This window comes from Macaca nemestrina, chromosome 5, assembly GCF_043159975.1.
Source record: "Macaca nemestrina isolate mMacNem1 chromosome 5, mMacNem.hap1, whole genome shotgun sequence".
NCBI lineage: Eukaryota > Metazoa > Chordata > Mammalia > Primates > Cercopithecidae > Macaca > Macaca nemestrina.
In genome coordinates this window covers 156,573,290-156,600,199 of record NC_092129.1, presented here as the reverse complement: position 1 = coordinate 156,600,199, position 26,910 = coordinate 156,573,290, and the positions used below count along the sequence as shown (strand labels likewise).

The following is a 26,910-nucleotide window of genomic DNA, read 5'->3' as shown; positions in this document are numbered from 1 at the left end:
CAAGAGTAGACTTTTATAGACCTGCTCACGGTGGCATAAGACTGATAGCAAACTACATCAGATTATAACAGCTTTCAGAGGTAGTGGTGGTGGGCAAGTTATTAGTCTACAAGAGAAAGATACTCTTTCTGCATCAGACGTCTCATCAGCAACCTTGAATGAATGTTAGGAGAAAACAAAATAATGTCTCAAAATCTGGAGGAAAAATGTTTTAACACAGAATTCCATAGCTATGCATAACATCAAATGTGAAGTTGGAATAAAGACATTTATAAACCTATGACGACTCAAAAAGCTGACCTACATTTTAAGAAGCAAACTGAATATATATACTACAGGGAGAATAGGGAGGAAGAAAGAGAAAGACATGGAACTCAGGAAATGATGGATCCAATCTAGGAGCTCAAAAATGAAAAACCACAGGATGACAGCTATTCAAGAAACCTAGAATGCAACTAATCCATACGGGAGCAGGAAGCTAAAGGACTCAGAGAAGGAGATTTATTAGAGAGGAGGGGATCATGCAGAATAGATTTGAGAACTTGGTAAGTGGTAAGACTGTTAATCATTCTGGAAGAAATGTGGCTTGACATATCTGCATGCATGGTAAAGGAGGATTAATATTCCTTCAACATGGAAATAAGTGAGGAGCTGTAGTTAAGAATGTTATGTTAGGCCGGGCGCGGTGGCTCAAGCCTGTAATCCCAGCACTTTGGGAGGCCGAGACGGGTGGATCACGAGGTCAGGAGATCGAGACCATCCTGGCTAACACAGTGAAACCCCGTCTCTACTAAAAAATACAAAAAAACTAGCCGGGCGAGGTGGCGGGCGCCTGTAGTCCCAGCTACTCGGGAGGCTGAGGCAGGAGAATGGCCTGAACCCGGGAGGCGGAGCTTGCAGTGAGCTGAGATCCGGCCACTGCACTCCAGCAAGGGGGACAGAGTGAGACTCCGTCTCAAAAAAAAAAAAAAAAAAAGAATGTTAAGTTAGAATGCATTATTCAGCTGCAAAATAAAAAATAAAAATGGGAAAAAGGAAGAATAATCCAATTGGCTTAGGACAGAAATACATCTCATGTGACAGGGAGTACAGAGGTTGGTACTCTGTTTCTCTATGATTAGCACTGTTCTACCACATGCACTGTACTATTCTGTATACCTTTGTATATATACTTTGAAACTTTTTCCGCACAATTTCTCTGGGAAACCTGGACCTTTCTTCTCCCCCTGTTTAGAAGGGAAGCTGAGGAGAGTCAAAGACACATGGATCATTAACAGTCGGAATAAACCACAGAGACGCGGAAACTTCCGAGGTTTCTAGAGCGGACCCGGAAATGACGCCAGGGGATGCAAACCCTTCTTCCCCTTTTTGCTGCCCATGAAGCTTACCGTTAGTGGTCAAGTTTTTCTGGAAGTGGGCTTTCGCGATCGCGGGGACCAACGCCCTGAGCTTTTGTGCCCAAACGGGATCGCCAGGTTCTTTGATGCGGATCGAAAGGGGCCGGGCCCCGGAGCCTACAACCTGACCCAGGTAGGACTTGGAGAAATGTCGAGAAACCTAGGTCTGGGACTTGAGTTGGCTTCCAGGGCACACAATCTTGTTCAGAAGAAACACATTGCAAAAATCGGGAGGTGACGGGCAGATGAAGGCACCCATGTGTCGGCGCTTCGCCTCCGGACTCCAATGCAACCTACGGGGCTTTTGGAAAGGAGGAAGTCGATGACTCTGCAGGGACTCCTCTGGTCCAGGAGCAGATGCCTTTTGTCTGGGCACTCCCCAGCAGAAAAGGTGCATCGGGAAGCAGCCTGGCTTGTGGATGGTAGTAAGTCACTGTTGATGGGTTGGGTACAGGGAGGGATTTAAGTTCTTGAGCGACAGGTGCTAGGGAGTTTACCTGCTCTGGATAACACTATCTTGTGGAAGACAGTCACCTGGAAAACAGAAATGGCGGGACTGTGTTGAATACACTGATGATTCTGGGCTTCAGGTGAATAGGAAATGTATAAGGTTATAGATGAGTGTGTGCTCATCGGACAGTAGCAGTGCATCTCAACAGTCGGCCTCTCAGTCCTCCTCTTCCTTAGAATCACCTATAGAGCTTTAAAATTTCCTGGATAATGTTAATGTGCAGCCAGGGATGATGACCATTGGGCTACAGTCAAATCTAAGAGGCGCATCTCACCCTTTGTTCTGATGGACAGAAACCATTATTCTGACACCGTGCCTGTTGGAGGCATTGTACCTTAAGTAGCACTTAATTCATGTATGCTGGATTCGCTGACTGAAACTTACCAGCAGAGTACTGAATCTTGAATAATACAAGGAACGAGTAGAGTAAGGTAGTTCTCATTTTATCCTTATCTAATATAAGAAATCCAGCACTGGCCCGGCACGGTGGCTCACGCCTGTAATCCCAGCACTTTGGGAGGCCGAGGCGGGCGGATCACGAGATCAGAAGATCTAGACCATCCTGCCTAACACGGTGAAACCCCCTCTCTACTAAAAATACAAAAAATTAGCCGGGCGTGGTGGTGGGCCCCTGTAGTACCAGCTACTCCGGAGGCTGAGGCAGGAGAATGGCGTGAACCCGGGAGGCGGAGCTTGCAGTGAGCCGAGATGGCGCCACTGCAATCCAGCCTGGGCGACAGAGCAGACTCCATCTCAAAATAAATAAATAAATACATACATACATACATACATACATACATACATACATAAAAAAGAAAGAAATCCAGCACTATTTCTCTGTTTAAGAAGTTTTTTCTTCAACAAAAAACAAAATCCATATAAAAGGATTTTCTGACACTGCTGGGGGCTCATAGAATTCCAATGTCTGTGTCTTTTCTGTCAGGAGTTAATGTTACAAAGTTCAGTGCTGCTCTTTTTTTGAGATGGTATCTAGCTCTGTCACTCAGGCTGGAGTGCAGTGGTGCCAACTCGGCTCACTGCATCCTCTGCTTCCCCGGTTCAAGAGATTTCCCTGCCTTGGCCTCCCAAGTAGTTGGGATTACAGGTTTGTGCCTCCACACCCAGCTACTTAGTAGAACCGAGGTTTCACCATGTTGGCCAGGCTGATCTTGAACTCCTGACCTCAAGTGATCCGCCCACCTCAGCCTCCCATATGCTGGGATTACAGTTGTGATGATCTTAAAACCTCTAATGATTTGGAAATATCCCTCCAGTGATCTTTGTTCTGTCACAGTGATTGTAATAACATTTATTGAGGAGTTATATGCCCAGTACTATTAAATGGTTTACAGATTTTGTTATTTAATCCTCACAACTCTGTTAGAGAGATTGGATATTGTTATATCCATTTTACCACAGTAAAGCTGAGGCTCAGAGGGTTTAACCTGGTAATAAGTCCAGTATCCCACAACTAGTAAGTGGCAGAACCAAGGATTTGCATTCATGTCTGTATAACATCAAAGCCTGTTTTTCACTTTTTTTTTTTTTTTTTTTTGAGACAAAGTCTTACTCTTGTCCCCCAGTCTGGAGTACAACGACGTGATCTCGGTTCACTGCAACCTCTACCTCCCGGGTTCCAGCAATTATCCAGCCTCAGCCTCCCTAGTAGCTGGGATTACAGGTGTGTACCACTATGCCCAGCTAATTTTTTGTATTTTAAGTAGAGACGGGGTTTCACCATGTTGGCCAGGCTGGTCTCAAACTCCTGACCTCAGGTGATCCACCCACCTCAGCCTCCCAAAGTGCTGGGATTACAGGCATGAGCCACTGCACCCAGCCACGTGTTTTTTACTTTTAAGTCAGTGGGACACTTCAGATTACAAGATCTGTGACCCCACACAACAATTCCATGAATTATTGATTCACCATATAAGAGGACCCATTTTCTGCCATTTCCTGCATGATGCCTCTAGCAAGCATTGCAATCACAAAGACCTGGGTTTTTTAAATTATTACAAAGAAAAGGAAAGCTTCCGTAGTATGTTGATTAAAGAAATGTCTCGAAAAGGGGAATGGGATATGAGAACCAGATTGCACCAAATTGACAGTTTATGAAAAAATAGTAACTAAGAATATGATACTAATTTTGACTAATTGGTTTTGAATAGACATGGCTTTATTCATTTAAGACAAACATCTCCATCTTTGTGGAGTTTATTCCAGAGGAAAATACAGTTTCTCAGGTGGTGGTATTGTGGAGAAAAAGAAATCACAGAAGGGCAATATAGTGTAGGGTAGAGTGAGGGATGGGTGTTAGTTTTAAATAGGATGAATGTGGAAGGCTTTACCATTATTTAAGCAAAGACTAAGGAATGAGGAGTGAATCATGAGGATTCTGGGGAAGGAACATTCTAGGCAGGAAATATGCCTCGTTTTGGAAGCTATCAAGAGCCCTATACTGTTGACCAGAAATTTGTATTTTGGTATGTGACAAATACACCAGGATGATCGGAATCTAGCCAGGAAGGGGTAGAGTTCATGACAGGAAGGAAGTTGTCATTGGCTGGTAAAAACAGACTCTTAAAAGAAACCTCTTTCAGGTGGTGGCTCATGCTTGTAATCCCAGCACTTTGGGAGGCCAAGGAGGGTAGATCGTCAGGAGTTCAAGACCATCCTGGTTAACATGGTGAAACCCCATCTCTACTAAAAACAAAAATTAGCCAGGCATGGTGGCCCGTACCCTCCACTGCACTCCAGCCTGGGTGACAGAGACCCTGTCTCAGAGAAAAAAAAAGAAAAAAGAAAAAAAGAAACCTCTTTCAAAGTAGGCTTTTAAAAGAATATTTTTAGTGACATTGAAAGTAATCTTGTATGTATGTGCTCATGGTAGAGGGAAGGAGAAGAGAAAAGCTAGTGAAAGGAGAAGAAAGCTGACTTCCGGGAATCTGCTGCAAAAAAAAGAATGATAGAATAATTTTTTTTTTTTTTTTTTTTTTTTTTTTTTTTGAGAGGGAGTCTGGCTTTGTCACTCAGTCTGGAGTGCAGTTGTGTGATCTCGGCTCACTGCAACCTCTATCTCCAGAGATCAAACAATTCTCCTGCCTCAGCCTCCTGAGTAGCTGGGATTACAGGCGTGTGCCACTGGGCCTGGCTAATTTTTTATTTTTAGTAGAGACTGGGTTTCGCCATGTTGGCCAGGCTGGTTTTGAACTCCTGACCTCAGGTGATCTGCCCACCTTGGCCTCCCAAAGTGCTGGGATTACAGGTGTGAGCCACCACGCCCGGCTATTTTCACTCTTACTTATTTGTTAGGTGGCATACTTTCCATCTTTTTTTCACTTAACACTATATCTTAAGAGATTTCTATATTAATAGACGGTGTCTTCATTTGTATATGGATATACCATAATATATTTAAGCCATTTCCTGGTGATGAACACTTGGGCTTTACTCATTTCCTGGTGATAGACATTAGGTTGTTTCTAATCTTTCACCATTACAAACAATGCTATGAATAACTGTGTGTATGTATCTCATATATATATACCCATATATACAATTATATATGTATATATGTACAGTTAACTATATATAGCTTTATATATAAATATATACACACATAATTATATATATATACAGTTAAACATGTAACTGAAGCAACATATTTTTCCTTCATTCCCTGTATATAACACTATTACACAGAAAAATTTTGTTTTATTAAATAGCTAATGTCTGTTTTTTCCTAAAGTGTCACATTTCTTTAGGACAGACGAACATAGATTAACAATCACATTTTAGCTGGGCGCCATGGCTTACACTTGTAATCCGAATGCTGGAAGGCCAAGGCAGGTGGATTACTTGAGCTCAGGAATTTGATACCAGCCTGGGCAATGGGGCGAAACCCTGTCTCTACAAAAGAATTTAAAAATTAGCTGGGCATGGTGGTGTGTGCCTGCAGTCTCAGCTACACAGGAGGCTGAAGTGGGAGGATTGCTAGAGCCCAGGAGGTTGAGGCTGCAGTGAGCTGTGACTGCAACAGAGCCTAGACTGGGTGACAGAGCAAGGCCTTGTCTCAGAAAAAAAAAAAAAAATTGTATTGTATGATGAGCTAACATATTGTAAACATATCTGCTCTTCCATTCATGTTTAAATTTATATTGGTCCTGCCACCTTGTTGAGCATTTTGCATTTACTTTGTATTGGGTGGTGGATTTGGATGGTGCTAATATATTGAGAGAAGGTTTATTTGCAGCTGAATTGTGCAGAAAGGACTTTTATGGGAGTTGGCCTGGGTGAGCAGACCTAGCACTAGGTTATTCCTGACAACTTCTTTCTCTTTTTATAGACCTGCTTTGCTCAGAAAGGGAGATCAGGAGACCAGGTGATGCTGCAGCAAATGTCAGAGTTGAGTCCTAGGTAATGTCCTACCTTTCGAAGATCTGCGTGCTTCATGGCAGCTGCCCCAATCTCCTTCACTTGGGCTAGAGCCTGCCTAGCACACCACTAGTCACATGCATCCACTCAGGAATTGCAAGACCCTTCTATAAATGAATGAGATGTTTCTTGCCCAGCAGATTTTTCTCTTAACTGCCACTTTACACTTACCCTTCTTTCCATTCCTCTCCAACCTTATTTAAACAAGCGTAACCATCTTTTTATGAATCTTCTCACGCTTTTGTTTGTTTGTTTGTTTGTTTGTTTGTTTGAGACAAAGTCTTGCTCTGTCACCGAGGCTGGAGTGCAGTGTTGCTCACTACAACCTCTGCCTCCTGGGTTTAAGTGATTCTCCTGCCTCAGCCTGGTGAGTAGCTGGGACTATAGGCGCATGCCACCACACTCAGCTAATTTTTGTATTTTTAGTAGGGATGGAGTTTTGCCATGTTGTCCAGTCTGGTCATACATTCCTTGTATGCATTTTTGTGCATGTGTGCTCTTCTCTTTGGAAAAGCAGGATCATGGGGTATGTTTTAAGAATATGGGATAGGTCAGGCTTGGTGGCTTATGCCTGTAATTCCAGCACTTCGGGGGAGGTTGAGGTGGGAGGATCACTTGAAGCCAGGAGTTGAAGACCAGCCAGGGCAACAAAGCAAGAATACCTAGCCCATCCCTCTTTCCCCCAACTACAAAAAATAAAAAAAATTAGTGGAGTGTGATGGCCTGCACCTCCATAGTCCTAGCTACTCCAGAGGCTGAGGTGGAAGGTTGCTTGAGCCCAGGAGTTTGAGGTTACAGTGAGCTACGATTGTGCCACTATGCTCCAGCCGGAGTGACAGAGCAAGACTCTGTCTCTTAAAAAAAAAAAAAAAAAAAGAGAATGTGGGATGTTTGAAGAGATGGTTGTGAACTGGGTAGAATCAGGGCTTGCTCAAAACTTACCTTTTTAGGAATGAGATTTAAATATGGATATTTTTTAAACAATTGTAATAAAATACACATAAAATTTAGCATCTTAATGGTTTTTGTTTGTTTGTTTGTTTGTGTTTTTGAGATGGAGTCTTGCTGTGTTGCCAGACTGGAGTACAGTGGCACAATCTAGGCTCACTGCAACCTCTGCCTCCTGGGTTCAATCGATTCTCCTGCCTCGGCAGGAGTAGCTGGGATTACAGGCATGCCCAGCTAATTTTTTTTGTATTTTTAGTAGAGACAGGCTTTCACCATGTTGGCCAGGATGGTCTCAATCTCTTGACCTTGGGATCCGCCCCCCTCGGCCTCCCAAAGTGTTGGGGTGTTGGGATTACAGGTGTGAGCCACCGCGCCTAGCCCTATCTTTTTTTCTTTTTTGAGAGGGAGTCTTGCTCTGTCGCCCAGGCTGGAGTGCAGTGGCACCACCTCGGCTCACTACAAGCTCTGCCTCCTGGGTTCACGCCATTCTTCTGCCTCAGCCTCCTGAGTAACTGGGACTACAGGCGCCCGCCACCACGTCTGGCTAATTTTTTGTATTTTTAGTCGAGACGGGGTTTCACCATGTTAGCCAGGATGGTCTTGATCTCTTGATCTCATGATCCACCCACCTCGGCCTCCCAAAGTGCTGGGATTACAGGCATGAGCCACCGCACCCGGCCCTATCTTAATTGTTTTTAAGTGTTCAGTTCAGTGGTATTAGGTACATTCACATTGTTGTGCAACCATCGCTACCATCTATCTGCAAAACTCTTTTCATCTTATAAAATGGAAACTGTACCTATTAAGCAATAACTCCCCATTCCCCTCTCCCTTCAGCCCCTGGACATCACCATTCTGCTTTTTGTCTCTATGAATTTGACTACTCTAGGTACCTCAGATAAATGGAATCATACAGTATTCGTCTTTTTGTGACAGGCTTGTTTCACTTAGCATAATGCTGTCAAGTTTCATTCATGTTGTAGCATGTCAGTTCCCTTACTTTTTAGAGTTGAACAATATTTCACAATATGTATATACCACATTTTTTTTATCCATTCATCTGTCAATAGTCACTTGGTTTGCTTTCACCTTCTGGCTATTGTGAATAATGCTGCTACGGACATGGGGTTTATAAATATCTCTTTGAGATCCTGCCTTTAATTCTTTAGAGTATACCCAAAAAAGGAATTACTGGGTTATATGGTAATTCTATTTTTCATTTTTTGAAGAATTGCCATACTGTTTTCCATAGCAGCTATATTATTTTACATTCTCACCAACAGTGTGCAAGGATTCCAATTTCTCTTCATCCTTGCCAACATTCATTATTTTCTGCTTGTTTTTTTTTTTTTTTTTTTTTTAAGGTAGGTGGCCTAGTGAGTGTGAAGTGGTATCTCTTTGTGGTTTTTATTTACATTTCCCTAGTAATTAGTGATGTTGTGCATCTCTTTGCATTTGCATATCTTCGGAGAAATGCCTATTCAAGTTTTTTGTCTAGTTTTTAATTGGATTATGTTTTTTTGTTAAGTTATAAATCTTTTATTTTTAAAATGAAGACCCTTCTCTGGATCTGCTAATCTTTGTAGGGATAGTAGATAAAAGGGAAGATGTATTCAAATTTAATTCTTGAACTACTCAATGCTTCTGGGGTTTTTTGGGTGTGTGTGTAAATAAGGTAATACTTAAAAAAAAATCGTTTTCTAGGTGGACAAGGTGGAGGAGAGAGAATTCCTTGGCAGCAGCATTACGAACAAGTGCAAGGCTAAGAAATAGCATGGTGGCCTTGACTAAGTGTATGGTGACAGCAGGTAAGTCTGGAGAGAAAGTTTTACAGGACGTGTGGGGGACTTGGACATGCATCTCCTAGCCCAATACTGTCCAACCAATAGAACTTTATCCTGTATCTGTGTTGTCCAACACAGTAATCGCTAGCTACATGTGACTATTAAACTCGAGGCTGGGCACGGTGGCTCATGCCTGTAATTCCAGCACTTTTGGAGGCTGAGGTGGGCATATCCCTTGAGCTTAGGAGTTTGAGACCAGCTTGGGCAAAATGATGAAACCCTGTCTTCACAAAAAATACAAAAACTTGTCAGGCATGGTGGTATGCCCCTATAGTCCCAGCTACTTGGGAGGCTAAGGTGGGAGGATCACTTGAGCCTGGGAAGTCGAGGCATCAGTGAGCTATATTTGCACCACTGCACTCCAGTCTGGGTGACAGAGAGAGACCCTGCCTCAAAAAAAAAAAACAAAAAACAAGCAAGCAAACAAAAAACAACAACAAAAACACTTGAAATGTGGCTAGTACTACTGAATTTTTATTGAATTTTAGTGGCTACTGTATAAGACAATACAAATCAACTCTAGGCAGTGGTTTCTTAACAAGCAGGTAGCATAACCAGATTATGTCTTAGATTATAGTTATAATGTGGAGAATGCATTGAACAGGGACAAGACCAAAAACAGTAAAATCAGTCAAGAGACTCTCGGAATAATCTAGGTAGGTGTGTGTAAACTTTGGTCCCTCTTTAGTTATCAGTCCTTAATTCTATTCTATTTTCTTTCAGTTAGGATGTTTATTTGATTAGTACCATAAAGACCAAGTAACAACGATTTAAGCAAGATAAAAAATTTTCTATGTCATATAAATGTGCTGTTGAAGGGCAAACCAGAGACTTCTAGAAGCCTTTCTTCACAAAGTTCTCCAGGGGTCTGTGTTCTTCTTGCTGCTTTTGGACCTCCTGGGGATTGCCTTGTTCACGTGGGTGAAAGAGAATCACAGCCTGCAGGAAGGGGAAAGAAAATATTGTGACCCGGCAGCTTCCTTTTAAGCAATGACAGAATGAAAGTTGCATGCAACACTTTGGCTCACATTCTATGTTAAGCTAAAACTTGGGAGATTCTGACATCAAAGATGCCACATATTTAGGAAAGAGTTTATAAGCATTAAGAGTGGGAAATTTTTCAGCTAAAGCTCAGCCTTTCCTGTACATCAGTGTCCTTCCATGGGGAAGGAAGAGAGCGGTGTTTGAATGGGAGGAGTGAAAGAAAACTTGTACGACATCAGAGAATCCCTGCTGTACTAGTTTGTTAATGCTGCCATAACAAAATATCATAACCGAGTGACTTAAACAACAAAAATTTGTCTCACAGTTCTGGAGGCTAGAAATCCAAAATCAAGGTTTCAGTAGAGTTGATTCCTTCTGAAGGCAATGAGGGAAAGATCTGTTCCAGCCTCTCTCCTTGGCTTGTAGATAGCCATTCTTTCCTATGTCCCTTCACATTGTCTTCTCTCTGTGTATGTCTGTATCCAAATTTTCCCTTTTTAAAAGGACACTGGCCATATTAGGATGGGTTCGATCACATCCTAATGACCTACTTTCAGCTGGCCTCGCAGTAACTCTCTAAAGGCACTGTCTCCAAATAAGGGTCACATTCTGAGGTGCCAAGTTTTAGGACTGCAACATATGAATTTTGGTGGAACACAGTTCAACCCATGATATCTGCTAATAAGGGAGCTTGCAAATATGACTAATTTCTAACCAGTTTCTAACATCCCATTTGACACCAGGGAACTCCATATTTAAGGAAACCATTCATATTAACATTTAACATGGTTTTATGGCCGCCCAAAATCAATTTGTCACTCTTCTCTTTTTTGATGTTTAAAGAGCAGAGACACCAAAAGCTGAGACTCTGAACTGGATCAGTGTATTTTCAAATTTCAGGAATTCTTCTCATCAGAGAGCCTAACTTGGAAATGACCATTTACCTTTTCCAAATTTTCTTAACCCATAAATAGGTTAAGGCCAACATAAGGGAGCTAATACATCTACTGATTGAAAGTCAGGTTATCTGAACTGCAAAAAAAATTGGGGCTTGAGTTAGATATAAAAAAAAATAAAAATGATTCACTGTGAAAAGTGGTACAAAATTACGTTAAATATAACATTGTTGGGACAAAACAAAAATTAATTTTATTGAAATACTGACTTTCATAAGGTTTTTAGCTTGTTATTTTATTTTTTTGTTGTTGTTTCTTTGAGACAGTGTCTCGGTCTGTCCCACAGGCTGGAGTGCAGTAGCACGATCTTGGCTTACTGCAACCTCTACTTCCTGGGTTCAAGTGATTCTTGTACCTCAGCCTCCCAAGGAGCTGGGATTACAGATGTGCACTACCACACCCTGCTCCTTTTTTTTTTTCCTTTTTTTGTATTTTTAGTAGAGATGGAGTTTTACCATGTTGCCCAGGCTGGTCTTGAACTCCTGGGCTCAAGCGATCCTCCCGCCTCAGCCTCCCAAAGTGCTGGGATTACAGGCTTAAGCCACTGCGCCCAGCCTAGCTTGTTCTTTTAAAAAGTATTCCCCATTTCTTGTAAATCGCTTCTTCTCTGCACAGTGGAACATTCTCTTGGCTGGTTTGTAAATGGGAAGGCTCTTTCTACCAAACTCAGACCCATTACTGTCAGGAATAGCAAATGTTAACTTTCTAAATGCATTTTACCCAGGATATAAACCTATGTGCTATTCTTAAATATATTTAAACTTTCTCAATTCTACCATTTTAATAATTTTAGAACTTATTTCCAACCTGTTTTATACACTGTTCAGCTGATACTTCACAATTAGTACTTTTGATCTCAGTGTTTTCAGGGTGAGATTCCAGATGATCCCAGTAAAGATTTTTGTTGATAAGTCTTCCCATTATGTGAAAGTCATATGTTGAAGAATGCAAATCCTTCAGTGTTTAGGTTTTACTCCTGAATTAGGCAGTCTTTCAGACACCCCAGAAATAAATCCGGTTACTGCCTCTCATCTTTAAAAACCCTTCTGCTTTCTTCAGTCAGAGAACACAAATCTCCAAGTATTATTACCAGGCTGAAATTCAGGACACAGTAACTTATTTCGGATGTTAATGCTCCTTGCTTCCCAACTTTATGCAAACAACAAAGGAAGAAAATATACAAGGACATGCTTTGGAAGTCCAAGGTGGGAGGATCGCTTGAGCCCAGGAGTTCAAGACCAGCCTGGTCAACATAGTGAAACCTCATCTCTACAAAAAAATTGAACTTAGCTATGCATAGTGGCACATGCCTGTCGTCCCAGCTACTCAGGTTACTGAGGTGGGAGATTGGCTCGAGCCTAGGAGTTTGAGGCTGCAGCGATCCATTATGGTGCAACTGCATTCCAGCCTGGGTTGACAGAGCAAGAGTCTGTCTCACACACACACACAAAAAAAAGTATATTATCTATTTGGGAAATCACATTAAGAACATACACACACCAAAGAATATACTTAAGGACAAATTATAGACAAATATGTAATAGTATAAGCAGCATTTACAATGATTTCAGAAACTTTTTTTAGAAAAAAGGAAAGGATACAGCAATTAAGAGAGATCCATGCCCTCAGGTTTTATGATTTAATGTGATGGCAGACAGAGGGGATGAAGAGGAATGGACATCCTTTTTGTGAAAATACTTAGGCCTTCAAGTCAAGAAACTACGGCTTGAAAGCCCTTGTTTTTGGACTCTAAGAATCTCATGAAAGCTGTGGACTGACTCTTCAGAAAAATATACATACACTTGATATTTTGCATGAGTTTCTTGGTGTTCATGGGTACCCTTCAGGCAAGTGAAATATATTGTCTGTCTCAAACTGCATTCTCCTTTGATTTCCTCCACCATAGTGGCTGGAGAACTAAAAATTCTTTCTTTCTCTGATTTCTTTGTAGTTGGGGTAGCATGTGACCTGGATCTGATCATTGTGATTCAAGTCAGTGTCACTGTGGGGGCTTCGGGAAACATTTTTTAAAAGGGAGCAGCTTGGCTGGAACACTCCATCAATTCTTTGCCCTGTGCATTTTTGCCCTTCTTTCTGCCTCTCAGGAATGCAGACAGAATTCCTGGAGGAACAGCAGCTATCATACATTTGTGATGATAAAAGCCATGGAACAAAGGCAACTGAGCAAGAAGACAGAAGGAACTGGGGACGTTCTTGACAGTAGTACCACCACTGGATGATTTATCTTGGGACCTCTTATTAAATGAGATAGTACTCTTTCCTGTTTAATCCACTGGAGTAGAATTTTCTGTTACAGTGAATCCAGTCCTAATTGATGATATTGGCTAATAAATATCAGCACCTGCTATGTCCCAGTACAGTTTAAGCATTTTATCTACTAATGTTTTAAATTTTCTCAATGACCTTATGAGATAGGCCATAGGTTCTCAGAGTGTGGTCCCTGGACCAGCAGCATGAGCATCACCTGGAAACTTGTTAGAAATATAAATTTTAGGGCCCGGCCCTAGACATACTGAATCAGAAACTCTAGGGGTGAGGACCTAGCAGTCTGTTTAAAAAGCCCTCCATGCTATTTTGATGAATACTAAAGTTGGACAGCTACTGAGATAGGGTATTGTTACTATCCCCATTTTACAGATAAGGAGACAGCTGAATTTATGTCACTTGCCAGTGTCACACAGCTAGCAAGACTGACTCCTTGAAGCCCATCACATGTAAGAACTACTTTAGAGCAGTGGTCTTCAAACTTTGAAAGCATATCCTGTTGAAAAATTTTGTATCCACTTCTACATTTTTAAGTTGACATCTAAAAATTTCACATCATAAGTTTAAACAGTTGTAAAGAATGTGATTTCCAGTATATTGTGAATTATGACATTTTAAAATGTGTTCCATCACTCCTCTAGATATATCCAGTGGTTTCTAAAGTGTTTAGGTTTTACTCCTGAACTAGGCAGTCTTTCAGACACCCCAGAAATAAATCCAGTTACTGCCTCTCATCTTTAAAAACCCTTCTGGTTTCTTCGGTCACAGAACACAAATCTCCAAGTATTATTGCTAGGCTGAAATTCAGGACACAGCAACTTGTGTGTCCTGAATTTGATATGATGTTAGTGATTTAAACCTATCATCAAAAAAAAAAAAAAAATTTTTTTAAAGCTTTTTTTAAAAAAATTTTTTTTAACATTAGATATTTTACATCTTTTTCTCTTTTTTTTTTTTTTGAGACAGAGTCTCGCTCTGTCGCCCAGTCTGGAGCACAGTGGCACGATCTCGGCTCATTGCAACTTCCACATCCCAGGTTCAAGCGATTCTCCTGCTTCAGCTTCCTGAGTAGCTGAGATTACAGGCATACACCACCATGCCCAGTTAATTTTTGTATTTTTAGTAGAGACAGGGTTTCATCATGTTGGCTAGGCTGGTCTTGAACTCCTGACCTCAAGTGATCTGCCCACCTTGGCCTTCCAAAGTACAAGGATTACAGGCATGAGACACTGAGCCCGGCCATCTTTCTCTTTTTTACTTGAACTCAGATTTTTATTCCTCCGTTCCTCTCTCTCTCTTTTTCTTTTTTTGAGACAGTCTCACTCTGTCACCCAGGCTGGAGTGCAGTGGCGCGATCTTGGCTCACTGCAGCCTCTACCTCCCAGATTCCAGCGATTCTCCTACCTCAGCCTCCTGAGCAGCTGGGACTACAGGCGCGTGCCACCATTCCCTGCTAATTTTTTTGTATTTTTAGTAGAGATGGGGTTTCACCATGTTGGCCAGGATGGTCTCGATCTCCTGACCTCGTGATCCGCCCACCTTTGCCTCCCAAAGTGCTGGGATTACAGCCATGAACCACCGCTCCTAGCCTCTTTCTTTTCTATTCTTTTCCATCTGCCCTCCCCAAACATCTCCCTCCTTCCTTCTCTCCCTCCTTTCCTTCCTTCGTCTCTTTCTCTCTCTCTCTTTTTCTTTTTTCCTTCTTTTTTGAGACCATCTCACTCTATTGCCCAGGATGGAATGCAGTGGCACAATCTTAGCTCACTACAACCTCTGCCTCCCAGGTTCAAGCAATTCTCCTGCCTCAGCCTCCCAAGTAGCTGGGACCACAGGCAGATGCCACCACACCCAGCTAAAGTTTTTTTTTTAATATTTTGTAGACAGGGGATCTCACTATGTTGCCCAAACTGGTCGTAAACTCCTGGGCTCAAGCGCTCTGCCTGCCTCGGCCTCCCAAAGTGTTGGCATTACAGGCGTGAGCCACTGGGCACGTTGGGACTAATATTTTCTAAGTCATGTTTCCATGGCAGAATATTCCTCACTGCTAGAATGAGACCAGAGGTCAAAATCAGCTCTATGTCTGTTTGTCATTCTTATGGATATGAGAAATTGTGTTCACACAAGTAGATAGGGATGAAAGGAATTTTGAAATAGAAATGCAGTTCTAATTTTTCTAGCTTCCATATTGTGTGCCAAAAATCACATAATAATCTATCATAAGATTCTCTAGTCTTCTCTCATCTGGTGATCTTCTTTTCCACGCTGTCTTTGCAACCCCTTCATGTGACCAACATTTAGAGCAATGTTTTCCAACTTCTTTTTCTTCAGCTCACAGTAATAAATACAGTTTACATCTTGACTCCTGACTGTATACGAATTTATAACTGAAGGTTTCATAATCCACTCCTTTCCCTTGCTACTTATAAGTACAAGTATAAAGTTAGTATTAAATATGCATTTAATCATATTTAAATAGTCATGCATTGTTTAATGACAGGGATACATTCTGAGCAATGTGTTGTTAGGTGATTTCATCCTTGTGCAGACTCACAGAGTGCACTTATACAAACCTAGATGGTACAGCCTACTACACACCTAGGCTGTTTGCTATAGCATATTGCTCCTAGGCTATAAACCTGTGCAGCCTGTTACTGTGCTGAGTGGTATAGGCAATTGTAACACAATGATAAGTATTTGTGTACCTAAACATATCTAAACATAGAAAAGGCACAGTAAAAATACGATATAAAAGATTTTTAAAAATGGTACACCTGGCCGGGTGCAGTGGCTCACACCTGTAATACTAACACTTTGAGGCCAAGGCAGGTGGATCACTTGAGGTCAGGAGTTTGAAACCAGCCTGGCCAACATGGTGAAACTCCGTCTCTACTAAAATACAAAAAAATTAGCCACTGTGGTGGTGGGTGCCTGTAATCCCAGATACTTGGGAGATTGAGGCAGGAGAATCACTTGAACCTGGGAGGTGGAGGTTGCAGTGAGCCAAGATCATGCCACTGCACTCCAGCCTGGGCAATAGAGCAAGACTCCATCTCCAAACAAACAAACAAAAAAGTACACTTGTATAGGACACTTACCATGAATGGAGCTTGCAGGACTGGAAGTTGCTCTGGGTGAGTCAGTGAGTGGTGAATGAATGTGAAAGCCTAGGACAATACTGTACACTACTGTAGACTTTATAAACACTATACTTAGGCTACAGTAAATTTGTAAAAAATGTTTTTCTTCAATAGTAAATTAACTTTAGCTTACTATAACTTTTACTTTACAAACTTTTTCATTATTTATTTATTTTATTTTAATTTATTTATTTTTTTGAGATGGAGTCTTGCTCTGTCGCCCAGGCTAGAGTGCAGTGGCACGATCTCAGCTCACTGCAACCTCTGCCTCCTGGATTCAAGTGATTGTCCTGCCTCCACCACGTGAGTAGCTGGGATTACAGGCATGTACCACCATGCTCAGTTAATTTTTGTATTTTTGGTTTCACCATGTTGGCCAGGCTGGTCTCGAACTCCTAACATCAAGTGATCCGCCTATGTTGGCCTCCCAAAGTGCTGGGATTACAGGCATGAGCCACCAAGCCTGGCAATTTTTTAAAACTTTCTGACTTTTTTGTAATCCCAGCACTTTGGGAGGCTGAGGTAGGCAGATCAAGAGGTCAGGAGATCGAGACCATACTGGCTAACACATGAAACCCTGTCTCTACTAAAAATACAAAAAAAAAAAAAAATTAGCCGGGTGTGGTGGCAAGCACCTGTAGTCCCAGCTACTCGGGAGGCTGAGGCAGGAGAATGGCGTGAACCCGGTAGTCGGAGCTTGCAGTGAGCCGAGATTGCACCACTGCACTCCAGCCTGGGCGACCTAGTGAGACTCTGTCTCAAAAAAAAAAAAAACACACAAACTTTTTGACTTTTTTTGGAATAACAGCTTAAAACACAAACAATGGATAGCTGTACAAAACTATATTCATTCTGTGTATCCTTATTCTATAAGTGATATGGTTTGGCTGTGTCCCCACCCAAATCTCATCTTGAACTGTAGCTCCCATAATCCCCCACATGTCATGGGAGGGACCGGGTGTGAGGTAACTGAATCATGGGGGTGAGTTTTTCCCATGCTGTTCTCATGACAGTGAATAAGTCTCAGGAGATTTGATGGTTTTACAAAAGGGCAGTTCCCCTGCACATGCTCTCTTGCCTGCCGCCATGTAAGATATGCCTTTGCTCTTCCTTTGCTTTCTGCGACGATTGTGAGGCCTCCCCAACCATGTGTAACTGTGAGTCCATCAAACCTCTTTTTCTTTATAAATTACCCAGTCTTGGGCATTTCTTCCTAGCGGTATGAAAATGGACTAATAAAATAAGCTTTTTTCTATTTTTAAAATATTTTGTTTTTCAAAACTTTTTTGTTAAAGACTAAGATTCACTGGGCGGGGTGACCCATGCCTGCAATCCCAGCACTTTAAGAAGCCAAGACAGATGGATTGCTTGAACTCAGGAGTTGGAGACAAGACTAGGCAACATGATAAAACCCCATCTGTACCAAAAATACAAAAAAATTACCTGGACGTGGTGGTGTGCACCTGTGGTCTCAGTCACTCAGGAGCCTGAAGCGGGAGGATCATTTGAGCCCTAGAGGCAGAGGTTGTGGTGAACTGTGATCACACCACTGCCCTCCAGCCTAGATGACAGAGTGAGACACAATCTCAAACAAATAAAAAAAATAAATAAAGATTAAGACACACACATTAGCCTAGGCCTACACAGCGTCATCAATATCACTGTGTGCCACCTCAACATCTTATCCCACTGAAACATCTTCATGGGCAATAACACACATGGAGCTGTCATCTCTTCTTCTGGTATACCTTCTGAAGGACCTGTCTGAGACTGTTTTATAGCTAACTCTTTTTATAAGTAGGAGTATACTCTAACAATAATAAGTATATAATGAATGTTAGGCAATAGGAATAATCAGCTTCATTATAATCTTATGGGACCACCGTCATAAATGTGGTCCATTGTTGATTGAAATGTCATCATATGGCACATGATACTACTTTTTTTTTTTTTTTTGAGACCAAGTTTTGCTCTTGTTGCACAGGCTGGAGTGCGATGGTGTGATCTCGGCTCACCACAACCTCCGCTTCCCAGGTTCAAGCCATTCACGTGCCTCAGCCTCCTGAGTAGCTGGAATTACAGGCATGCACCACCATGCCCGGCTAATTTTGCATTTTCAGTAGAGACCGGGTTTCACTGTGTTGGTCAGGCTGGTCTTGAACTCCTGACCTCAGGTGATATACCCGCCTTGGCCTCCCCAAATGCTGAGATTACAGGCGTGAGCCACCGCGCCCAGCCATGACTATATTTTTTAAAAACCTAAAATAGGCCAGGCGCGGTGGCTCACACCTGTAACCCCAGCACTTTGAGAGGCTGAGATGAGTGAATCACAAGGTCAAGAGTTCAAGAACAGCCTGGCCCACATGGTGAAAACCCGTCTCTACTAAAAATACAAAAAATTAGCCGGGCCTGGTGTCAGGCATCTGTAATCCCAGCTCCTCGGGAGCCTGAGGCAGGAGAATCACTTCAACCCAGGAGGCAGAGGTTGCAGTGAGCAGAGATTGCGCCATAGCACTCCAGCCTGTGCAACAAAGTGAGACTCCGTCTCAAAACAAAAACAAAAGCACCTAAAAGAATAGAAAAACAACAAAAATAAATTGGTTCTTATCTCCAAAGCTGATTTCTCAATCCACTAATGTTTTTCTGCTCTGAGAATTGCAGGTTTAAAAACTGCCTTAGACTTTATCAGACCCACTCTGCAATTCAACCTTAAGCATCTTGCTCTGCCTCTTACCTCCTGTCCCTCAGCTTACTCCCTGTAGGGCCTCAGCTCCAACACTTTGACCCCACCGTGTTTACAGTCTATTACACCTGTGTCTTGTCCACCACCCTTCTCATGTCTTCACTTTCCTCCTTTCCCAAACTAGATTCCATGGTCTGTGACTACAGTCATTCTTGCTTACATTGTCATCCTACTTGCTTCATCATACTTGTCTTATGAAATTCTAATCCTGACTGGGCACAGTGGCTCACGCCTGTAATCCTAACACTTTGGGAGGCCGAGGCAGGCAGATCACCTGAGGTCAGGAGTTTGAGACCAGCCTGGCCAACATGGTGAAACCCCATCTCTACTAAAAATACCAAAAAATAGCTAGGCATGGTGGCGCACACCTGTAATTCCAGCTACTTGGGAGGCTGAGGCAGGAGAATGGCTTGAACCTGGGAGGCAGAGGTTGCAGTGAGCCAAGATTGCACCACTCCAGCCTAAGCAAAAGAGCGAGACTCCATCTCAAAAAAAAAAAAGAAAAAGAAAAAGAAATTCTAATCCTTGTAAAAATCCACATTTCAGGCCTGGCACGGTGGTCACGCCTGTAATCCCAGCACTTTGGGAGGCTGAGGCAGGTGGATCACAAGATCAGGAGATTGAGACCATCTTGGCCAACATGGTGAAACCTTGTCTCTACTAAAAATACAACAAAAATTAACTGGGCATGTTGGCATGTGCCTATAATCCCAGCTACTAGGGAGGCTGAGGCAGGAGAATCACTTGAACCAGGGAGTCGAGGTTGCAGTGAGCTGAGATTGTGCCAGTGTCCTCCAGCCTGGCGACAAAGTGAGACTCCGTCTCAAAAAAATAAATAAATAAATCCACATGTCTATTTATTCATTGGTCATACCTATCTAGGTGAACATAATTGGAGAAAAACACCACACTGATGCAACTGTAATTTCATGACCACTAACCTTGAGTGAGTCCTTAGTGTTCACTGTAATCCCATACAGTGACCTAGCCCCTTCACTTCTCCACTCTGGTAGATAACATTTTCTCACTTATCTTTTCACAAACTTCCAATACCTCCTCTCCTATGCTCACCTCAGCTATGACCTTGCTTTCTTTCTTCCTTTTTTTTTTTTTTTGAGATGGAGTCTTGCTCTGTCGCCCAGGCTGGAGTGCAGTTGCGCGATCTTGGCTCACTGCAACCTCCCTCCTGGGTTCAAGCAAATCTTCTGCCTCAGCCTCCTGAGTAGCTAGGGTTACAGGCATGCGCCACCACACCCGGCTAATTTTTGTTTTTTGCTTTCTTTTTTTTTGAGACGGAGTCTCACTCTGTCGCCCAGGCTGGAGTTCAGTGGCCGGATCTCAGCTCACTGCAAGCTCTGCCTCCCTGGTTTACGCCATTCTCCTGCCTAAGCCTCCCGAGTAGCTGGGATTACAGGCGCCCGCCACCTTGTCCGGCTAGTTTTTTGTAATTTTTAGTAGAGACAGGGTTTCACCGTGTTAGCCAGGATGGTCTCGATCTCCTGACCTCGTGATCCACCTGTCTCGGCCTCCCACAGTGCTGGGATTACAGGCTTGAGCCACCGCGCCCGGCCTAATTTTTGTATTTTTAGTAGAGACGGGGTTTCACCATGTTGGTCAGGCTGGTCTCGAACTCCTGACCTTGTGATCTGCCTGCCTTAGCCTCCCAAAGTGCTGGGATTACAGGCATGACCCACTGTGCCCAGCCAAACTTGCTTTCTATTTGAGGAAATAGAAGCAATCAGAAGACATTTTTCACACATTCTCAATACCTCATCCATGTACTTAAATATGCATATATTCTGCTTTTCTTTTCTTTTCTTTTTTGAGATGGAATTTTGCTCCTGTTGCCCAGGCTGGAGTGCAATGGCATGATCTCCGCTCACTGCAACCTTCGCCTCCCAGATTCTCCTGCCTCAGCCTCCTGAGTAGCTGGGATTACAGGGATGCGCTACCATGCCCAGCTAATTTTTTTTGTATTATTAGTGGAGACAGGGTTTCATCATGTTGACCAGGCTGGTCTTGAACTTTTGACCTCAGGTGATCTGCCTGCCTCAAACTCCCAAAGTGCGGGGAGTACAGGCATGAGCCACTGCACCTGGGCTTCCATCCATTCTTTCTTGAACCTTCCTCTCCAGTCAGGCTTTTTGTCCCTAGCACTCCTCTAAAAAAGATTTTATCAAGGTCATAGTGACCTTCGCTTTGCTGAACCAGTGATAGATTTTCACGTCTCACCTTTTTTTATTATTATTTTTATTATGTAAAGATGGAGTCTTATATTGCTCAGGTTTCGAACTCCTAACCTCAAGCCATCCTCTCACCTTGGCCTCTCAAAGTGCTGGGATCACAGGTGTGAGCCACAACACCTGGTCATGTCTTATCTTAACCTGCCCGATTGATAACCTTTGACACAGTTAGACATTTTCTCCTTGAAATATTTTCTTCTCTTGGCTTCTGCTATACCACTCTCTTTAAAAAAAAATTCTTTTCTTGTATCTTCAAGAAAATCAGAGAAACCAAGGTACACCACTCTCATTTGAGCTCTTCCTGCTTCACTGGCTAATCCTTCCTAGTCCTCTTTGCTGGGTACTTTTCATCTCTGGACCTCTAAATAATGGAAAGCCTTAGAGTTAAGTCCTAGAATCACTTCTCTCCTTGGTTTACACTTATGCCCTGGGTGATCCCATTCACTCTTATGGTTTTAATTCTCATGTATTATGGATATTTCCCAAATTTTTACTCCTTTTACTCGTAGCCTGGACCTCTTCCCTGATGACCATGCTATTTTGTATAGTTACTAACATCTTTAGATATCTGATCAGCATGTCAGATGTAATATGTGTAAAATCAAACTTCTCTAACTCCCTTCTTGTACATTCTATTTGCCTCTCTTATGGTCTTACCCGTATTAGTAAACAGCAACTCAGTCTTTACAGATTTGGATCCAAAATCCTTGAGGCCATTCTTGACTCTTGTCTCTCATATCCCATGTCTAATCCATCATTAAGTCCAATAGCTCTCCCTGCAAAGTAAACCCACAGGGTGAGACTCCTCTTGCCTTTCACTGTTAAAAACATATTCCAGGCCAGGTGCGGTGGCTTACACCTGTAATCCCAGCACTGTAGGAGGGTGAGGCAGGAGGATCACTTGGGCTAACAGGGTGAAACCCCGTCTCTACTAAGTATAAAAATTAGCTGGGCATAATGGCACATTCCTGTGATCCCAGTTACTTGGGAGTCTGAGGCAGGAGAATTGCTCGAACCCGTGAGGCAGATGTTGCAGTGAGCCAAGATCACGCCACTGTACTCCAGCCTGGGCAACAGAGCCAGACTCTGTCTCAAGGTGGAAAAAAAAAAAAAAAAAAACATGTTCCAAACCACCATTGTCTCATATTACAGCATTATGGTAAAATTTTACTGAGTTTCCTGCTTAAATTAATCCTAGGTTCGTAGTCCAATCCTAACATGGCAACTGAGTGAATCCATAAAAATGTAAATTAGATAATGTCATTCCTCTGCTCAAACCCTCCAAAGTCTTTTCAAAATAAAATATTCCTTAGCGCAGGCTGGGCGTGGTGGCTTATGCCTGTAATCCCAGCACTTTGGGAGGCCAAGGCAGGCAGATCACAAGGTCAGGAGATCGAGACCATCCTGGCTAACACGGTGAAACCCTGTCTCTACTAAAAATACAAAAAAAATTAGCCAGGCGTGGTGGCAGGTGCTTGTTGTCCCAGCTACTCAGGAGGCTGAGGCAGGAGAATGGCGTGAACCCGGGAGGTGGAGCTTGCAGTGAGCCCAGATCATGCCACTGCACTCCAGCCTGGGCAACACCGCGAGACTCCGTCTAAAAAAAAAAAATTAAATAGATAAATAAAATAAATAAATAAGTAAATAAAATATTCCTTAGCACTGCTTACAGGGTCCTACACAATCTGGTTCCTGCCAGCTTCTTTACTCTAGCACGCTCCTTCAGTCCACTCCAGCTGTAATGCAGGCCTTCCTGCTTGCTTCTGCCTCTAGGTCTTTGGATGAGGTTTTCCCAGATATCTGCTCAGTTCAGTCTCCTACTTTCTTAGGTCTCTGCTCAAATGTGGCATTATAAGATCATTCCTGACCATCTTATATTAAATAGTTAACACTATGGCTACTTTCTGGTCCCACCTCCAGCCTGTTCCATTGTTCTCTATTTGTCTGTTTACTGTCTACATCCATAAGAATGCAAGTACTACGAGAATGGGGACTGTCTCTGATTTAGTTAGGAAGTCAAAACATTCACAGAGGAAAAGATAAATATATGAAGTGATACATGATTGACTGTGAAATTGGGCAGTCAATCACGGTCATATGTGTTCACACAAAGTGAACTGTTTGGACACTGTGGTTGAGTAAGCTTCTAGTCCAAGCTTGGGCCTTGAAGGGTAGATTTATACTGGCCATTGGAGAGACTGAAGAGGAAGGAGCTAGTAGATGGACATGTGCTCTGGCAAAGGTTTGTGCCACTCTGGGGATGTGTCTAAATGGTAACCATATTTCTTTTGCAAACCAGCATCAGGTACTTAGAACAATGTAAGCACTGTGGACACATAGTAGGTGCTCAAAACATGTTCATTTACTGTATGAATGAAGGATATTTGGATGGTACTTAGTGGGCAGTGGAATAGAAGGTTTAAAATGGAGCCCATTCCAGAAAATCTTGCCTATATGGATTTGGGAAGCAATGTGATGACCTTTTTTGGCAAAGAGGTTGAATTATAGGAAGGAAGTAGACAAATAAAATTGGAAAGATAGACTGAGGCTAGAATAAGGAAGGGCTTGGATATTACCCCAAGGATTATATTTAGAGGTAATCAAAAGGAGTTAGGGGAGTTTCAAGCTGGGGAAGGGCCTGATAAACTTATTTGGGGGAGGTGCTGTTAATCTGGAGTCTAGAATTGTGGGGATAATTACTAGGGTCAGTTAAAAGACAATATAACAGAACTTAAGGCGTGACACATTATGGGCATGTAGTAAGTATTTGTTAAATGAGTAAGGAGTTAAACTGTAGAGAGGATATTGGGGCTTGAATGGAAGACTTAAGAGAGTTTTAGAAATGAGGGATCATTAGGAATTGTTTTTGAAGGGTGAGAAGTAAATGTGGAGAATTTAAAGAAACTCCTCCCTTTTCCCCAACTTTCTTCTTAGGCGATGCTTCTTCATGAGTGGTGTAGGATGAAGAAACTGAACAGTGCCATGATCCTTATCTGTAATTTCCTGGCTGCCACTCTGCTTTGGTGGTCTTCCTTCATCTCTTCCTGGGTAGAAATAGAACTGCCTGGAGATCCCAATGTTCTTGTCAGTGCACTTTTCATGGACTGCAGTGGTAAGATGATGTGTTGGATGCCCAAACACAAGTCAAGTAAGTCCTGGATTAAAAAAGGGAGGGCTAAATGTCATTACTAACCTTAGCCTCGTTACTCCTTCCCCTCATTTCCCTCACAACTACTTCTTCCTGCTGACATCCACCAAACTTCACTATGTGACCTTTAGAACTGGGGAACTCCGAAAACCAGAGATAGCCCTGAAAAGAACTTACACCCCTCTCTCTCTGTCTTTAGCCAACTTCATACTGGGTGGAATTTCTATGATTAGTGCCCTTCTCCTCTCATTCTGCTTGAAATTTTTGTTGCTGACCTTCCCTCAGTTATTCCCTGAGACCCAGAAACGGTATATTTTCTGTGCATCCATCTGCATTGTCACAGGTAAACAGAGGCAGGAATAATTCCGAATGTCTTAGCCTTGGGGTGAGGGTGGAAGAGGCTTAATTAGCCTCTTAAAAAATTTTCAGGAGGGTACAAGGGAAAAGGAAAAGCTAGGAGAAAAAATGGTCTGAAAGGAGGGAGAAGAAGAATGAGGGGAGGTGATGAAATAATTTGGTTCTCTGATCATAATACTACAGTTAAATCTTTTAAGTATTGATAAGCTAATTAGCAGATTGATCTCTCCCTCCTTTTTTTGGGTTGACAGGTACTTTTGTGTTCTTCTCCTTACTTATGCACTATATACAAATTTTGGAAGTAAGTTGGGGACCTGACCCAACAAAAGTCACTTCTAAGTTTCCTTACTTCATAAATTCATTCAGCTATGCTCTATTTCTGCTATCTGGTGAGTGATCATTGGATTCTGTGAGGCCGAAGAGGGAGAGTTAACCTCCCAGGAAGTGGATAAAGCTACTTTCTCTGTTTTTTTTTTTCTTTTTCTGTAAAGTTCTCAAATATGTGGAAGCTATAGCAACACCCAGTCATGCAACCTACCCCTTTTTGTCTTTGATTTCTGATCATGAATGCTCATTCATGACTTCTTTGTTTGTGTTGTTTTGTTTTGTTTTGTTTTGTTTTGAGACAGGGTGTTGCTCTGTTGCCCAAGCTGGGAGCTGGGATGCAGTGGCACTGTCTCAGCTTACTGCAAACTTTGCCTCCTGGGTTCAAGTGATTTTCCTGCCTCAGCCTCCTGAGTAGCTAGAATTACAGGCAGCACCAACAAGCCTGGCTAATTTTTTTTGTATTTTTAGTAGAGACGAGGTTTCAGCATATTGGTCAGGCTGGTCTTGAACTCCTGACCTCAGGTGATCTGCCCACCTTGGCCTCTCAGAGTGTTGGGATTACAGGGGTGAGCCACCATGTCCAGCCATACATGACTTCTTATTGTTCAGTGATCTATTTTTAAAAATATATCCTTCTCCAAAAAAAAAGGCAAAAAAAAAAAAAAAAAAATCCTTTCTTGATTTTTTTCCCTGCACTTCACTTTTACCACCTAAACACCAGAAGAGGGATTGGAAAGCAATCCCTGTGCACCAAACATACCTTGAACAAGGGATAGAATCCAGAGTATGGGAAAGAATTGTTTCCTTTTCTTGACTACAGAAAAAGTCTGAAGACATTCTATCAGACCAACTGCATGATGCGTGAGGCCAGTGCAAAATGAAAATACAGAGTCTCTTGTTCAAAAATTATTAACAATCTCCAGATGGTGATAGCAGAGCATTGAACCAAGTGTGGGGCTCTTCTGGGTGCAGGGCCATTTGCAACTGTAGAAGTTAACATGCCCAGGCCGGGCGCGGTGGCTCAAGCCTGTAATCCCAGCACTTTGGGAGGCCGAGGCGGGCGGATCACAAGGTCAGGAGATCGAGACCACAGTGAAACCCCGTCTCTACTAAAAATACAAAAAATTAGCCGGGCGCGGTGGCGGGCGCCTGTAGTCCCAGCTACTCAGGAGGCTGAGGCAGGAGAATGGCGGGAACCCGGGAGGCGGAGCTTGCAGTGAGCCGAGATCGCGCCACTGCACTCCAGCCTGGGCAACAGCGTGAGACTCCGTCTCAAAAAAAAAAAAAAAAAAAAAAAAAAGAAGTTAACATGCCCATGAAGCCAGTTTGGACAACATCTTTAGATTGGTGGTAAGAATTTACATGAGTAACTCACACTTTAGTGCCTGAACTCTTAAGCTATTTGAAAATTAGCGATTGCCATCATGAATCATCAATATAATTACTGTTTTCTAGGAGCCCTCTGCCTTTGCAATTACTGGTGCTGTGGAGCTCTCAGAGTTTTAACATCTCAACCAAGCCACATGGATACTATTTCCTCAGAAAAGACAAAATTGATTCAAGCAGAAGAGTGAACTCACTGAAGAGGACTCTCC

General features: G+C 42.5%; 1 protein-coding gene across 13 annotated transcripts; it reads left to right on the top strand.

Moving 5' to 3' along the window:
- Positions 1–1,286: 1,286 nt before the first annotated feature.
- LOC112428340 (uncharacterized) lies at positions 1,287–26,910 on the top strand. 13 transcript variants are annotated; one of them, XM_071097450.1, is made up of 8 exons: positions 1,631–1,819; positions 3,492–3,589; positions 6,254–6,324; positions 8,995–9,098; positions 24,418–24,631; positions 24,831–24,974; positions 25,240–25,377; positions 26,136–26,320. In XM_071097450.1, exons 5-8 carry the CDS (start codon positions 24,421–24,423, stop codon positions 26,144–26,146), a joined length of 504 nt encoding a protein of 167 aa, XP_070953551.1. In that variant the 5' UTR covers positions 1,631–1,819; positions 3,492–3,589; positions 6,254–6,324; positions 8,995–9,098; positions 24,418–24,420; the 3' UTR covers positions 26,147–26,320. The 13 variants fall into 13 exon arrangements, 11 of the variants coding, with proteins under 11 accessions (XP_024651769.1, XP_024651770.1, XP_024651767.2 ...); XM_071097449.1 differs by having other exon boundaries at positions 1,631–1,822; XM_071097448.1 differs by having other exon boundaries at positions 1,631–1,822; positions 3,467–3,589.